Raw genomic sequence first — 16,585 nt, 5'->3', positions numbered from 1 at the left:
ATTTCAAGACCAGCTGGATAAAAACTAAAATAAAGACATAACTCTGAAGCAGCTAAGTTACAAATCCTTTTTCAGAAACAGGCATGACTTAGTGCCACAGCAAAATCTTTCACCGGTCTGCAGTAAGCATTTTTTTTTTTTTCTTCTAGCACCAAGCAGGCCACCATACAAAGCAACCTCACAAAGCATGCGGTCATCTACTCTGCTGATTCTGTAGGAAATAATCATTTGTGCTTGCAGGTCCTAGACCTTTCAAAAATGGATATGAACAATAGATGATTGAAGACATTAATGGAAACTCACTCATTTCTAAATTACTTGAGCGGAGAAAAAATTTAAAGACTGAAAAGCAACAGAATGTTGCACATTAGTATTTGTGAGGGATGAGGGAAGCTAAGGTTGGTGCTTTAATTTGCCTTAAAACAAACAAAAAGCTAAACCCAATCCTAAACAGCTCTATGTCCATGATGCTGGTAGAGGCCAATGTGTGCATGCCACTGAAAGGCACAGTTGGACCAATCTGATAAATGGCATCATCAGAGCAGAACAGCAACTTTTCACTGAAGTAATCACAAAGGGTGAACAATGAGCCATCACTTCTCTCGTCATGAGCACAGCAAGCAGTCACCAAGGCAAAAGAGGGGACACAGGAAAGAAGATACAGGAACTCACATAAATCTGGAAGACAGAAAACACATATTAAACTGAGTTTTGAACATTCTGAATGCCCATTTTCCTATTGTAACATTGCTATTCATTGATTTAACACCATACACATTATGCTTAAATGGATGGAACTGTTGCAAAAATGGTACCCTAATCATATCACAAAATTCTTCTGAAATTTGGTATACAACTAATTTCACTTGCAAAGATTTGCCTTCAATATCATCTTAGGTATAAAACAGGCTTATGAACAGACTGATGCAGTCAGGACAATCTCCTGTTCATTGTGTAAAAAAAATGAACGTGCTTACAGAATATTTAATTTTTTACTCACAAATGCGTTTTAAAATTGGGCATCATAAAGACATAGCTATTTGTAGGGAGCTACTTATGAATTAGTATGGTTGTTCTTCCTACTACTGTAATAGTGCCTGAAAAGAAGAGTGCAATACTTACTGGAAAAGTATCCCCAAGGTTATCCTGCCTTTGTATCTACAAGCTGCATCTGAACATTTGCAGACATGCCACCTCCATAGCCTCCCTTGGACTGCATTTGGTTCTGAATTGAGCTGACCTGGAGCCAGAAGGGAAAGGTGGGGTAGAGAAAACAAGAAAGGCAGTTAGTGAGCTATAGCGTCTTCTTGCTTCCAATTTTATTTCTAGGTTAGGTTTGGTTTTCAAGTGCTCCTTTACCATTAAAGCTACATCGCTTTTGCATGAGGACATGTGCAGCGTAGGCTTGTTGGAATTTTCACTTCTGCAGGCAGCTCAGCAGGAGAGATCTATGAATTGGTGCTGAGGCAGAAGTTTTTCCTCTCTCCCAAAGAAAACTGGCTGATTCAGGCTTTCACTGACCCGCTTGATTACTCAAAAAAAAAATCAAATCTCTTACTGGTATCCAAGTCCACTCCATCTGACAAGCTATAATTTAACTTGTTATATGGAAAATATTCTTTGCCAAGTATGATAAACCAGAGAAGCTGACACCATTATGTTAAAAATATAATAGACAACTTACAAAATATCTGGATAGTATCTGCACTGTATGGCTAACTTCAGATAATTAAAAAAGGACTTTCTAAACCAAAAAGGAGCTTTTGGTTTGTGGAAGGTTTTTTATTTATCTATTTACGTAACAGCATACACTGCTTTCCTTAATTGCTACTATTCCTTTAAATGGCAGGGTATTTATTGTTTAAATCATACTCAATCTATCAACTTCCCTGGAAATAGCTTATTTGAAGGTATTTTTAGCCCGATGTAAATAAATACAAAAAGAACCCCCCCCACACACAAAGACATGCACATCCCTCTATGGCTTTGATTGCCTTTATCAACAAAAAGGAAGGGAATCCATAGTTCTTTCCTGCATGTGTTACATAAGTCAAAACAATAATCTCCAAGTGCCTGTGGGAAGACAACTCCAACCTTAAAGGTTTGGCCTTTTTCTCTCCGCACCCCAGAGTGTGCATAACAAGTACACAATGAGCACAAAATAACATACTCATTCAGGCTACAGCTTCTGAAATTGAACTTGCAGCAAAGCCTATGCCTGCAGGGCACCACTTGCAATTATTACATGTATGCTCCTTCATAGAGACCCCCAAGCATCACTAGAAAGCTGTATCAGAACAGCACTGGAGAAAGATTTCCAAGTAGTTTGCACGATATTCTCCCTGTCTGCAAACACAAAAGAATTATATTCTTTTCCACAGCAAAGCAAAACACGTGCGCACACACACAAAATGAACCATCACAACTCCTTCTTATACACAGTTTCTCAAACCAATGTGGAAAAAAAGAGCCTGTTTTAGGATCTCTGTCTTCAACAGCATAGCATTTTGCAGTGCTGTGCAAAAGATCCGAATTTTATGTCTTTAAGCAGCGCAATGTAAAACCATTTTCTACCTTGGCACTTCGCTCAAGTAAGTGATACAGCTGCAGCAAAGCAATGTTATATTCACATTTTTCTTCAGGGAGAAGTGTTCAGAGCCAATACCCTAGTGGGTCTGACATCAGAGACTACAAACTCTGTAAGGAAGTGTGGAGAAGTGCAACCACATTCATGGGGTGGTGTTTAAGAACTTTCACATTTCACCAAGCTGGTTATCATCTTCACCAAGCATCTTCTGTTGCTCATTGGAACAAAAAGAGTTTGGATTTAATTTTTTTTTCCTCATAAAATACTTAATCTCCATGTAAATGTATTCACAAGAATGACTTGAGGATGGCATTAATTTTATTTGAATGAACCCTGCCTCTAGTGAAAAAGAGCTAAAAAAACATCTCCAGGCCATGCCGCCTTCCAGCCTGACAACTTGCCTACGTGACTTTAAAATTTTGGAGAACAGCAAATCAACACAAATTGCAAGGCTAAAGTATAAATTTTTACGAGTACTTCTTCTCAAGGTTAGAATAATTTCTCTGGTACTTGAGTCACACATACAGATGTTTGTGTTAGTGGGTAATGAAGTATCAGTCTAAAATGCAGAGGCTGTTACACCTAAAGCAAAGAGAATGCAGCAAATTAAACTTGACTGCATTAACAGTTCAGTGGCTATTTTGTATGTGAAAACTTATATAGGACACATACAATGTTATAAATACTGAGCAAAAAGCAGGTCTAACAATTGTATGCTTGTAAGGTGGTATTCCTTCTGAAGCATCCTCCTCTTGAGGCAGCCTGAGCTACAAGAACAAGCACCATGAAATGTAATTTTTTTTTTTTTTTCTTTCCCAAATATGCCATTGCCTTCCTTTGACGATACATAACAGCAAGGTTTTTCTCTCTTATGTTTAACTTAGCTAGAATAAGTATTTAAAGATTTTGGAAGGGGAAGAGAATTGCACCAATTAAAGATCATACAATCTGTTGTGCTGCTTATCTACCTCTTTAATTTCCTTCTTTCCTTTTCTTTCTCTCCCTTTTAGAATCAGGAAATAGCACAGATGGTCCTTGAGAAAGAAAACAAGGGAAAAATAAGAAAAGGATGGAATACATGAAGTCAAAGACTGAGGAATATGAAGCAGAATAAGAAAGTGAGAGGTTTCACCATGGAACATGAAGGTAAAATAAGAAAGAAAGTGATGGGAATGTGAAAGAAACAGTGCACAGAGGGGTCCTACTGTTTAAGCGTACCTTTGACAAAGGAGCAAGGCGCTCTACAGAGAAGGCAAACAAAAAAGCAGTCTTTCAGTAGTCAGAAAACTACTGTACTCAGAGTCATAAGGATATGTAATGAAGAACAATGCTGATGAAAAAAGGCACAGAGCAGATAGCGGATGAAGAACCAAATTTGTATGGGAAAAGCTAATGAAATTGCAGGAGGTATTCCTAAGGTATTCAGAAGAGAGAAAGCAAAAGGAGGTTCATGAAGGAGTATAATGTCCATACTATAAAGGAAATTAAGCAGCAGAAAAACATATGAAGGGTAACACCGTAATCTTGGAATTTACACTGCGAAGAATGAACAAGGAGACTGGATGCAATATTACCACAGTAAGTCACCACAGAAGAGGCACGAAAATAAGCAGTGTGAAAAAGCAGAAATTTGTGTTTCTGGACAGAGGGGGGGAGAAGGGGGGAAGGATCCCCCCCGCCCCAATCCTTTCTACCTGGGATCAGAAAAATCAGTCTGGGCACTGATGCAGCACATGATCCAAATGAAAAAAAGTGAGAGAAAGAGATAGCCAGTTATGAGCATTCAAAATGAAACAGTCGATGTAGAGAAACAATAATGATTACCCACTATCTTGAGATTAATTGGATATTATGCAAGGCAAAGGCGAGGGCAAGCAGGGAGAAAGTCTGAGGTGAAAGAGCAAAGCTTCAGGCAATCACCAGAAACCTCACATGAGGCTGCTCAGCTGTGAGAAAAAGGAAGGTTCTCACAGGAGGGACAACAAACATTTAAAAAGCAAAAAGCCATCCTTTAAGAAAAAAAAAAAGAAAACTGCTCACTTTATCACTTTATTATTTCAATTTATAATGGCTTTAAAATATTAATGCAATATATTGCATTAAATAAGTAATTAGCTTTAACTGAATTTTATCAAGTTGAAGCTGTGTTTGTCCATTTAACTTGCTTACAGATGTTTTAGTACAAGTCTATTCCAATCCACTATGTTGTTTCTGGGAAAATGTAGTATATTTGTCATGTCAGATTTTCTAGTTTTGCCCTTCCCCAATACGTACTGAGTTACAAAAGTTTTCATCTGATCTCACTAAGCTGTAAACTAGTTGAAGCTATAAATGACCTCACTTGCCTACTTTAAAACCATCTCTCTCCTTTACAGCTCCGCTCTCTATTCTGATACCTCTGACAGAACTTTCTTCTCCTATGTCAAGAAGTATTTTTCACCATTTTCATCTCAAAACATCTTTTTTTTTTTTTCCTTTAAAGAGGATTATTAAGGTCAAGAAGTATTTTTCATCATTGTCTACATATAACCCTTTTCTAGATTGCATATTACTGACCTTAAAAACAGACTGACATTTCACATAAATATGAAGCTGTACAAAAGAAATTTATCCTCATAAGCTGACTTTCAGTACCTATCTTAGCCTCTGCTTTTCACTTTCAGAGAGATAAAAATATTTATTGCTCCTATAATTTACAGGGAGCCACAAATCCTTGCCTGTGACACTGCTGCTTTCTCTGAAAATAATTCACACTGCAAACAGGGCTACAGAGTATAGAAAAACCTCAACAAGGACACCCAAAAATATTTGTCTGCACCATAAACCAAGGTAAATTAGGGTTTTACATGAACTATATTTCAAATAGTTTAAAGCATTTAAAGTGAAAAATCTAGTCAATTATAAGACACTTAAAAAAGTTTTCTCTAAAATACGTGAGTATATTTTCAAATACACTTCTATTTCAGTTCATACATGCCATCAGAACAATTTTTTAAAAAGTATTCTACACATAACCTGTACAATTTATACAGCATCTACTACATATTGTCAATAAATGTAAGAATTGTAAAAATTATATTCCATGATCTTGAATGCAAGTGTTTAGGACTTTGAATTAAGATGCTAGCATGTTGTTCTTCTGTTTTATAGAGATTCTTTCTTATAGTTGAAAGACTCCTTGCTTCAGCCACAGTATACATATACAGCATTCCTGTATTCTGTCTAAGATGAAATATTCTTCATCCACTCATGCTTACCGAATTCATTCCACTGAATAGGTCTCCTGATCCTACATGAGCTGTGTGAACAAAGTTTGTTGGCTCGCCAATCATGCTTCGGTCAATCCGCCGTCGTCTTTTCTGAAAGGAAGGTAAAGAAACCATCTAACTGAGAGTCACTGGAAAGGCAAAAACAATGTGCGTCATAAATGTAAAAGTTAACTGTCCATAGGATATTTCATACACTGTAAGTTATTTTCATAAAGTCAAAAAGCAGAGTCCAAATTCCTAGGTTAGCCAAGACATTGGTAATACTGTCCTTTGTTTTCACTTGGAGAATCTATAGCAGATCAGCACTGGTACCACTCCTAACATTTAGGCCAACAAAACATTTGTAAATAACCTTACTACATTCCACGGTTTATTAAGCAATATTTGCAATGGTTCATACAGTTACTTCTGCCTATATTTGTATTTAAATGATGACATGACAGATCAAATTTGAGGTTTAGTAATTTGAAACAAGAATTAAGGATCAAAGAGCATTAGTAGTCTATGAAACTGCTAACTTACAGAATTTCTCATTTGCATGCCATGGGAACTTATGTCACTATTTGTAATATACTTCATGTCCATGTTCAGAACAATGCCTTGAGTTTGATCAGGGTTAGTCACAGACATATCTTTACTGAACCCCATATCCTCAGATAACTTCCAGTCTGTGTGGTTGTAGAGTGTGCACTGGAGGGGTGCAGTGTAATAGTAAGGCAGGATGCCAGATTAGGGACTCAGATTCCTGTGCCGTCAGACAGAAAGCAAGAATTGCCTAACCTCTGCCTCCCCTTTCTCAGAGTCACAGCTTTATTTCTTATTAATGTAATAACAGGCAAATGAAAAATTGGAGGCAGTAAGAACTTCCTCTAATTCAAGCTGCTTTAGTTGCCTGCCTCTAGCTAAGCTAAAGAAATAAAACAAGAAAACCTTATCCTCATTTCTTAGGGCAGAGTGAGGGAGCTTACACAGAGCAAACCATGCAGTGTGCAGTCACCATATGCCCATATCCTGTATTTGGAGGAGAAAAAAAAAAAAAAAAGCCATGAAGCACAGTATGAATATCTCAATTTAAGGTATGTCATACAAAATACAGTGTAATAGCTAAGAAACTACATGAGCTCAATTAAAAGCTTCTCATCATCTTAAAGTCCACTCAGTCTCATTTTTAAAGGGATCTCCGTTTCTAATCTGCAATGAGATTGTAAGACCACTCAGACTCGAGACACGAAGGTACATGCCTCACAAGCGGCCTAGCTGCTATTGAAACACAGCTACAGATTAAATCATTATGAATCAGAGCCCACAACTATGAGAATACATCATGGGGTTTAGCCAGCAAGTACAAAACACATTTAATCCTTTCCTGTACCTTTCCCCTATTGCTAAAACCACATTTCAGTAGGTTTCAGTACCGTACTGCATCATATTAATAGCTGGGGTGAGGAGAAACACATAAAACACTCCTATAGAAATAACAAAACAAAACAACCCAAACTATGCCAAAACTATTCGCAAATTCTCTAGTCCCAACAAATTTGACAAGATCAAGCAAATAAAATAATCATAGCTATAAAAACATGTTCATGTAGTTTGAGGGCTGTCACACAGAAAATGTTTGTGGAAATTAACCAAGATGTCTCAATTCCAGGAACACATTAGTAGAGTTCATAGAGCCATAAGAAGCCACAACAGAACCTATTACCATGTCCCACCAATGCATTAATATTCCAATCTGGAAGTCAAGTTCACTTACACATACAGCAAACAATTTCTTAAATTATGCATGGCATCAGCTAGTAAAGCATACGTGACTAACTTGGGGGGAGAGACCCCACACCAGGTTTATGCTTCCACTGGATGAGAACTGCTTAACTGACCTGTTCAGGACAAGGAGCATCTCCACCAGGTGTGATGATTATTTTAAAGGCACATTCCTGTATTTACACAATATAGTACTGTAATATGCTGTGACTCTGACACAGAAAGAAGCTCTAGAGAGCTCTATGAAACACACTGCTCCAATTAAAACACTTAAAAATTGTTCCAGGTCTGCAGTAGTTGTCCCTCTCCTCCTTTTAAAAAAAAATAACAGCCAGAGTCAAATTAATTTATATGCCTAAACAATACACCCATGATTTCTTAAGTTTTGAAATCCAGGGTTTTGATGCAGAGAAAATGTAGACAATCTCAAAGCTTTTGGAATTTTTTGTGTATTTGTTTTGCAAATAACCAAGTCCTTTCTTTGGGCAACTCAACTTACTTTCCTCCTTCACTTATTGCTAAGATCACTGGCATGCCACTAACCGAATTAGAGCGCTGGATCTTGTGAACAACTGTAAATGATTCTCTGCCAATCATCAGCTAGTCAACCAGTAACCACCAGGTAAAGTGAATCAGCCATCAAACCCTATTTCTTATCTTAAGCCAGCTTCTTATCAGAGGTCATCAGCCAGTTACACCCCGGCATGTGCCTACTGATGTGATCTCCTTGAAGCAATCAAACAGTATTTAAATGCTCTGCTATATTAAGTCCACAAAGTAGTTCACTCTGAAAGCAAATCAAATGGTTTTTTGCTGCAGAAGCACTCAGTTTACATTTACATTACTGTTTTAGCTTGGATCACAAGCATGCTTTTGAAGCAACTTTGCCAGTCCCCATTTACCATGTTTCAATTTTAATTCCAGAGTAATCTTGGAGTGTACAAATGAAACTTCTTTTGGGTGAAGCTGAACTGGAAGACTAGCTGACGCACTCTCATTGCTAATGGACACTGAGGCCAACGATGAGGTGAGCCAGTCTGCAGCAGACCACAAAAGACATCTAATGCGCACCATGGTTCCCCAACACCAACTGTTCTGCTCTATTACATAGCTGCGCCTACTAGGATGTGCCATTTCTGTAGACACCGCCTCAGCCAGAACCGAAATGACCAATTAGCATGGGTGAAGGGACATGGGGAGCACCGTAAAAAGTCACCTCTTTTCAAGGAACGTAACACAGGAGACAGGAGTACAGAAGCATGCCTGGAAAGGTTACAAAGCTTTTACAGAGGACACCGTAAACGTCAGCTTTGTCAGGATTTTATTGTGAAGTTGTATTTTCTGAGGCCCTGTGCCTGCAAGAATACATGCAATACCATTTTTCTATAAACAATAAGAATTAACACACAGATTGAGTCTTCAGTAAATTTGGTATATTTAATTTGAAAGAAGCTAAGCAGCAGCACATTCATCTTTTACTTAAGAAGAGATGAATTGTACAATTATGCTCCTTTCCCTCTGTGTATCACTTGTGCCTTTCCATGCTTGCTCCTAGTGCAAGTCATGTGCCTGAGCTGACAGAGCCCAGTGAAAATTAATTCCCAGGAGTCTTCACCCATGCCCCAAACTCTGCTTGATAACATACCATAAATAATTAGCCTTAGAATATATATGCACCACTAACCATTGTAGTAGTGAGATCTGACTACAAAGGTGATCTAGAAAACAACCGCATGTTTATGATGCTAGCGCAAAGGACTTCAACATACACATGCCTGAATATTTGTATCATCTAAAGGTTTGTTTTAAAGATGTATCGGTCAGGTATGTCCCAACTCTGGCAGCCTAACTGCAATGAGACCCTATGTCCTGTATCTGTGCTTCTTGTGGATGTTTTCTTAGCAGGGGGGAAGCAGAAGAAAGCTCCTATTATGATGAGCTAACTTGTGTGTTATCTTTCTTGTTAGTTTGGGTCAAATTACTGAAACATTTGGTATCAACAGGCAAAAAAAGTTTAAAATCTGAATTGTAGTATTTGACCTTCTTTTCCCCCCCTTGCCTTGTCTTGAGGCACTTCCCCCTTTACTAAGGGGGGGAGGGATGGCAAGGAGCATGACAGAGGTGAGATGAGAGAAAAAAGACCTGTAAAAGTTCCTGGAAGTAGAATATGAAATGTCATCATTTAATGGCTTTACTCATTTTGTTCCCTAGACAAAAATCTGCAGAATTTGGATTGCCAAGCACACGCCAGGTAATCTTTACACCACAAAAAGAATAAATAATCTTTGAACAGAAGTAGCAGAGATGCAGGTTTGTATGTTAAATGTTTGAGAGGAATGGAAGCAGTCTGAAGACCCATCTCAGAAGCTTTGCTTTAAACATATACTAGATGCAAGGAAACTGGATCACATTTCAGTTACCATAGTAATGAAGGAAAGAATTGCTGTCTCTTCTGTTCTTAATCTGCAAGTGATGCTTTGCACCCACACAGGGTAGCATATCTTTCAAAGTACAAGATCAGAATTCAGAAAGTCACCAACAGTTGCATCATACAGAAACTATTTTAACCCTGCAAGTTTCTTGAAACTTTTGATAGTTTTAAACTTGTTTAAAAAAATTAAACTAATTATACCACGTATTCAACCTTCCCTTCAGCAAAGCCACAAGCATTTTACTGAAACTGTTTTCACAGTTCAAAAAACCTACTTATTGCAAGAAATTAAAAACTGTAATTTCTTTCTTTAAACAAATAATTGCCACTGATGGATCCAGAAGCATGTAAAATTTCCTTTTTATTCCCCTCTATTTTTGACTTGCAGGGAAGAAGTGATCTTTTTTGACTATTTCCAGATTTTATCCAGAGGTTGGGCTGCACTTCTCTAGCTCAAGCCACTTCATAGTGACGGCAATACTTCTGAATTAGACAAGTTCTCTGGCTGTATATATACATATAAAAAAGGAAAAAGTTTTGGAAATTTTTCTCCTTTGCACAGTTATGCATCCCTCTCTGCCCTTCATGACAGGCCTTCATCAAAAAAAGAAAAAAGACAAGACATGCAGAATAACATCAAGGTCTCAAATATATCAGAAAATATTTGAGCGGTGTCACTTAGATCCTAGCAGGCCGATAATTATTTTTCTGGAAGCAGCTAAAAGCAGAAGTCACAAGTGAAGTCAAACAGAATATCATACAAAGGTATCCCAAAGTCAAGTACCAACCTACATATGCTGGGGTTCAAAAGCAAAGAAATCTCTTCTGTTTAGCTGGCAAAAAAGCATGTTCTGCTAAATCTACACCAGATTTTTGGAGACAGCTGCTAGATAGATATCCCAAATTCAAGTCTGAGTAAAACATAGGTGACACACAGCACTTCAAAGGACGCTGCAACACAAAAGCCTGTGTGGATTTGACCTGCAGAAGGCTCCATCTCAGCCCCAGTCAGCCCTCAAATGGAAGTGGCATTGTGGGTGCAGATGAGGAACGTGCTTCCTAAGCATAAAGCGGTGGAAACTGAAGAAATTCAGAGTGGATGATAAGTTATTGCCATATTGTGAACATGTAGAGTTTCTGGAAACAATGCTTCTTTATTAAAATTCCCGCATACGGCACTTTTCTCTTATCACCTAGTATTTAATTTACCTCTGCTTTACACACAAGAAAAACTGCCAACTCTTTTCCCCACACAGCAATGCTCTTCACCCAGCTGTATGTTCTCCTGGCTTTTTGTATCTTAGGATCTCAGTCAAGTAAACTGTAAGAAACCAGGCAACAGAATACCCACTGCCCTCAATGCGAGCCTACTATAGGGAACAAACTGAGCACGTCTACACTAGCAACAAATTAGTGGCAGTGGCAGGCTGGAACTTTGCACCTCACCTTAAGAATAACAAATTTTAGTATTTAAGTCACAAATAGTAATACTTTGTTTTGATCATTCTTCTCTAAAACTAACATAGATACAGTTGCTTTTCTATTGAGGAGAACATTTTATTATTACTTATGCATATCATCAAGCTACCACAAGGCAAGGATAACACTTTCCTACTGCAAACTTTGTAACATTTACCAAAACGTTGTAAGTGCCGTTTTTCATGACTGTGCTTCCATATATATATATAGTTTTGTCTTATTTTATATGCAGTAAAAATATATTACACAAAATATAGTTATGTATCACATAACAATATATATTAATCTCATATATTGCATTTCAAGGCATTTTTCTGTCACTTCATATTTATCTGTGTTCCAAAAAACGTAGGGCACAGTAAACTAAATCAGAAAGGAAAGAGCATGCTGATCTGATCTATCCAGTCTAATCTTGTGCAATATGTTTCCAACCAGATCCAAATCAATATGAAGTGATCCATATATAAAATGGCATGTGATGCACCATCCTTTTTGACACAGTTTTGTCTTTCATTCTCACTAGCTGTAGAAGAGCAACTTTGGTTCAAATTTGCCATCATTTCTCCTTATTCCACAAGACTCTCTCTTATTTTTCATGACATGTTATTTTGGCTTCTCTGTTATTTCAATACAAAATTTGTAAGCTTGCCACAAAGACTCACATGCAGAAAATCTAAGAAGTGACATTTATTGAGGCATAATCCCTGTGCTTTATAATTTCCCTTTCTGAATAAAATTATGAGAAACATCTATTGTATTTTAACTTCAAAACTGCCTTGATACATAATCAGGAAAAAAACAAAACAAAACATCATGCTTTGGCACCTCATCTGATGCAGAGTAAAAGCATCAACTTCCCGAGATTCGTTTTCCAGTCTTGTATTGGTCTCTCCTCTAATTTCAGACTATTTTTTAAAAAAATTAGTTCTTCAAAAGGAACGTACATTGTGTAAACCAAGGTATTCGTAATAGTCCACATTAGAGTGGGCTATCACAGCAGCATTTGAGGCTTCAGTGGGCCCCATTCACCTGCCAGGATTGCCTTTGAGTCAGCAATTCTTACTGCTGGCTTGCAGGCTCAATAACCTAGCTAAGATAAAAAGTAGTTTTTCCCTTTTCTTAAATGATTACTGTCATAAAACAAGCTTATCTCTCTTGGCAAGAAGATAACTGAAGAACATTTAATTCCTCTCTGAAGCCTGGTTCAAGACTTAATAAATTTACTTGCTAGCTCCCTACTGGGAAACTCTCCCTCGTGAACAGAGAAGTAAAAGATCCATCTGGACGCTATAAAGAGTTGCTTTGCAAAATGAATTTCTGTGGTCAGAGAATGACCACTTACATTTATGACCTCCAAGAATTTTGCTCTTTTCAAAGCAGAAAGATGACTGTGAATTCATAAACACTAGAAAGTTACACAGCTTTTAAACTGTCTCCACAACATGAGGGTCAGTTTTTCAGACTGCTCGGTCACTGCTAGCTCAGTCATTACAATGGCATCAAATACAGTAAGAAGCAATTCACTCTCTACGATAGCTCTTTGCAAGCTTGACTTTTAAATAACAGCAGGGTAACTTGAACATAATGAAGTATAATAACTTTTAACCACATCATCTAATCCTTTGCCACACTAATACATCTAGAGTTAATATATCCTTCCATACAAAAACAATCCAAATCCCAGACTCTCCTGAAATAAAATAAATCCCAGTAGAGCCACCACAACCGCTGTTCTTATGGTAGGTAGGACAAACGCAAACAAGGAATACACTCCTGGTTCTCCTCTGTACTTGCCTAGTGCATTTGTTGTCAGATTAGGAGCTAGTCTGCTCATATATCCAATACTGTATGGATGCACTGACAAGACAATGATAGGTAAGTATGTGATTTGCCTTTTTTTTTTTTTTTTTTTTCTAAATAGGAACTATCAGATTTATATGGAGGCTCACAGCTACTGTATTTGACCTTCTTTCACAAATAATCCTCAAACAGCAACCCTTTTTTGGAGAACTTCTGTTACCATGAATTCTAGTGTTAATTTCAAGCTAACCCAATGCAAAAAGCAAGCTCTTTTAATCTGTTAATTTACTCTCTGGGATCTTTGCCACCAATCAAGATAGGTGTTTCATAACTTTTCCCTGAGGACAAAGTGATCTATTAAACTTTTCAATGATATAGCTCTCTGTTGAAATAGAGCTGTTTGCTAGCTTTGTATTCAAGAACTCAGCTGAAACTTCAAAAGCAGTTCAGGCCAAAGATAAAACTAAGATAGAAATCTAAGGAAAGGATTTAATCAAAGACAAGATAGTCAACCATTTCAAGATGGGGGATTTGGATGGTTACATGAGAAACTGAAGGTGAAAAAACTCCCTTCATTTTACTTTCTTTCTTTGATCTCTCCTACTTTTTACATGTGCTCTGAAAAGAGCACCAGCAGCAAAGGAGTCCCTGTGCTGTGCCCACCCAGCTGATCCTCCACATGCTAACACAGAGGAAGAGCTAGGTACTTGCTCAGAATAGGAAGTATCAGATCACTCTGTAGAGGTAGCTTTCCGTCCTCCCACGTACATGCTGTTCTGCTCCCAAAATAGTCTGATGTGCACAGGATGACTGACTGTCTCTCAAGACAAGCTGTGCTCTGAGTGACATGTCTGGGTTGCCAATATTGACCCATCAAAATTACCTAAAAAGGTCTTACAGAGTCTCTTTCATCAAACCCTACATCAAGGGGCTGCAGGGGCAAGGATGTCCCTTGTATTTGTTTTTGCACATGGTGTGTTTAACATGCATTTCTCCACACATTCCTCCCTCATTAGGAACCTAGAGATTCATATTAAAAACGACAAAAAGCATGTACATGTATAAAGCTGGAATGCTAATGCAATCCCATCTCCAGCAACTCGATCATTATGTAGCAAATAGTACTGTGAAACCAATGGCTGGATGTACAGGATCATCATATAGCCACTATAACATTTTTGAAGAAGAAAAGGCTGCACAGCTCCTAAACATTTCTATGAATATTGCAGTACTTTCCATTTTCTTCAGCTTTTTAAACCCATGATCTTACACTGCCAATTCCAACACTTATACTATCTGCAAGTACTATATGAAAGTTGATGAAATTAAAGAGATACCATCCACAGTAATGTTAAAATTTCAGTCAGGCACTAGCATATGTTTAAAGTTTTAACATCTAATTTAATTTTTGAACCATAAAGTGACACTATACTGAACTGCAGGAGACCATATACTCTCTGAAGAAGCAAGGATGAAGAACTAAATCTTTAAGTTTCAAATGCCTTATGTCAAGACGTCTACCATACAGAAGAAATATAGAGAAGCAGAACTAAGATAATATGCACGGTAAATTAAAATGCTAGCCACTCCCTCCAAACCACCATATTTCAGTGACCGATTTATTCTAAAGCAGTAACGTGGTATTCAAGCCCAGTGTGACGATGCTCTGACCGGTGCTGTGATCTTCATCAACTGTGAAACACCAATGCTGCTACCATTACTAACACATTTTTCTCAGCCCCTTACGTGGGCAATTTCTAGCAGATTGCTTAAAGAATCTTGATTGCTTATGGATTTTACAAACTATGGCTTCATCAGAACAGAAGCAGGAGGAAACCAGCAAAGGTTTTCATGCCAGCTCCTAAGCAACAGAGATAAGTAGCTGGCCTCCAGCACACTCTGCTTTCATCAAGTTTTCCAAAAATCCAGGATGCTACCTGACTTCTCTAGCTAAAGAAGTTAGGAAATTGAGACAAAGGATTGAAAAGACTTAAGTTTTTAAATAGTGTAAGCTGTTATAATTAGCATCTAATAAATTGCTTATCAAATGTACACTGGATTTAGCCTTTAAGCAAAAATCACTTGACTGACTTTACTGACTGACTCAAGTGGCAAAAAAAGAATGAGCAAATCTGATCACTTTCTGAACTCCCGAGCAAAGGAATTAGCAGTTCCATTCGTATTTAGAAAAGACAAAAGGGAAAATAAGAGACTCTAAAATGGCAGAGAAGCTGACTTTATCAAATCTTCCAGCCTGACTTTAAGTACAACTTCACATCAAATTGATCTATTTTGTAAATGAATACCTCAAACTGGACTGCATATTGTTATCTCAAACAGCTCCCTTGCTTTTAGCAAATTCAGCACCTTTTTGAATCTTTTGAAGTGTATGCTTTTTGATCTGTTTACACAATATTCCATTATATTATGATGGTGTTAGTCATCACATGACAAAACTGGCAATTGTAGCCTATGTTTTCTAAATAAACAGGAAATTTTGCCAGATGAGGTCAAATGACTCTGAAAGACAATAGGTCTTTTAAGAAATGTGTTTAGCTCACACATTAAAGGGAACTTGTTTCATTCCAGATGCTTAAACCAACTAAGTCACATAGTAAATCAGAATCCATTCCTTAGTATAGCTAGTAAGTACTGTCCTTTTCAAAATACACATTAGCACAATTTTAAGACGACATTTACAACTTGTAACTTGGCTGTCACATTATACCACAAACTAACTTCTCTTTCCAATAAGTTCATTTTCATTACTTTTGGTGATTAATGCCTCTTTAACATAATTTAAAAAACAAAACAGTCATCTAAGATAATAATACTATTTTTTTACTATAGCAACTATACTTTAATGTCTTTAGACAGACTATGCAGTAACAGCTAAATCCTCAATGACAAGGACAGCAGGGCGTGATGAAAGGAACAAGTCTGTGGTACTGGCTTGTGGTATCTCAGCAAAAATCAGAACTTGGCATTTAACATATATTCTTTTCTTACAGTTGCCAAGCTGTGTAACTTCCAACATTTTAGGTACTGCTTGGATCAAGTGCTTCTTACTAGCTGCACAGATGGAAACAAAGTTTATCACTGCACCTTTTGGAGTGAATCCAGAGCTGTGACACAGGTAAGGGACAAAAAACTCTGCGGCACATGGTATAGAAGAAGAGACTGAAAGAGTGGGTGTGTTCACCCTTAAGAAAAGAAGAGACATCTGCTTGTGGTCTTAATGGTCTTCCACTACCT

General features: G+C 37.5%; 1 protein-coding gene across 15 annotated transcripts in view; it reads right to left on the bottom strand.

Annotated features, from left to right (window-relative positions):
- Positions 1-538: 538 nt before the first annotated feature.
- CDC42SE2 (CDC42 small effector 2) overlaps positions 539-16,585 on the bottom strand; it is a 91,685-nt gene continuing 75,638 nt past the window's right edge. For 13 of the 15 annotated variants that reach the window (XM_087741621.1, XM_087741619.1, XM_087741618.1 and 10 more), the window contains 3 exons: positions 5,845-5,946; positions 1,123-1,240; positions 539-678 (listed from right to left, as the gene is read on the bottom strand). In XM_087741621.1, the coding sequence (XP_087597747.1) occupies positions 1,142-1,240; positions 5,845-5,946 (201 nt within the window). In that variant the 3' untranslated portion in view covers positions 539-678; positions 1,123-1,141. Of the gene's footprint in view, positions 679-1,122; positions 1,241-5,844; positions 5,985-16,585 lie in introns of those variants that run through there. The other 2 variants (XR_015700954.1, XR_015700955.1) reach the window with 1 other exon arrangement.

The sequence above is a fragment of the Nipponia nippon genome, unplaced genomic scaffold (genome assembly GCF_047370975.1).
Source record: "Nipponia nippon isolate SJK-2023a ecotype South Korea unplaced genomic scaffold, ASM4737097v1 scaffold_8, whole genome shotgun sequence".
In the NCBI taxonomy this organism is placed as follows: Eukaryota; Metazoa; Chordata; class Aves; order Pelecaniformes; family Threskiornithidae; genus Nipponia; species Nipponia nippon.
Note: the sequence above shows the minus strand (reverse complement) of the source record. Positions and strands in the feature narration are given on the sequence as shown.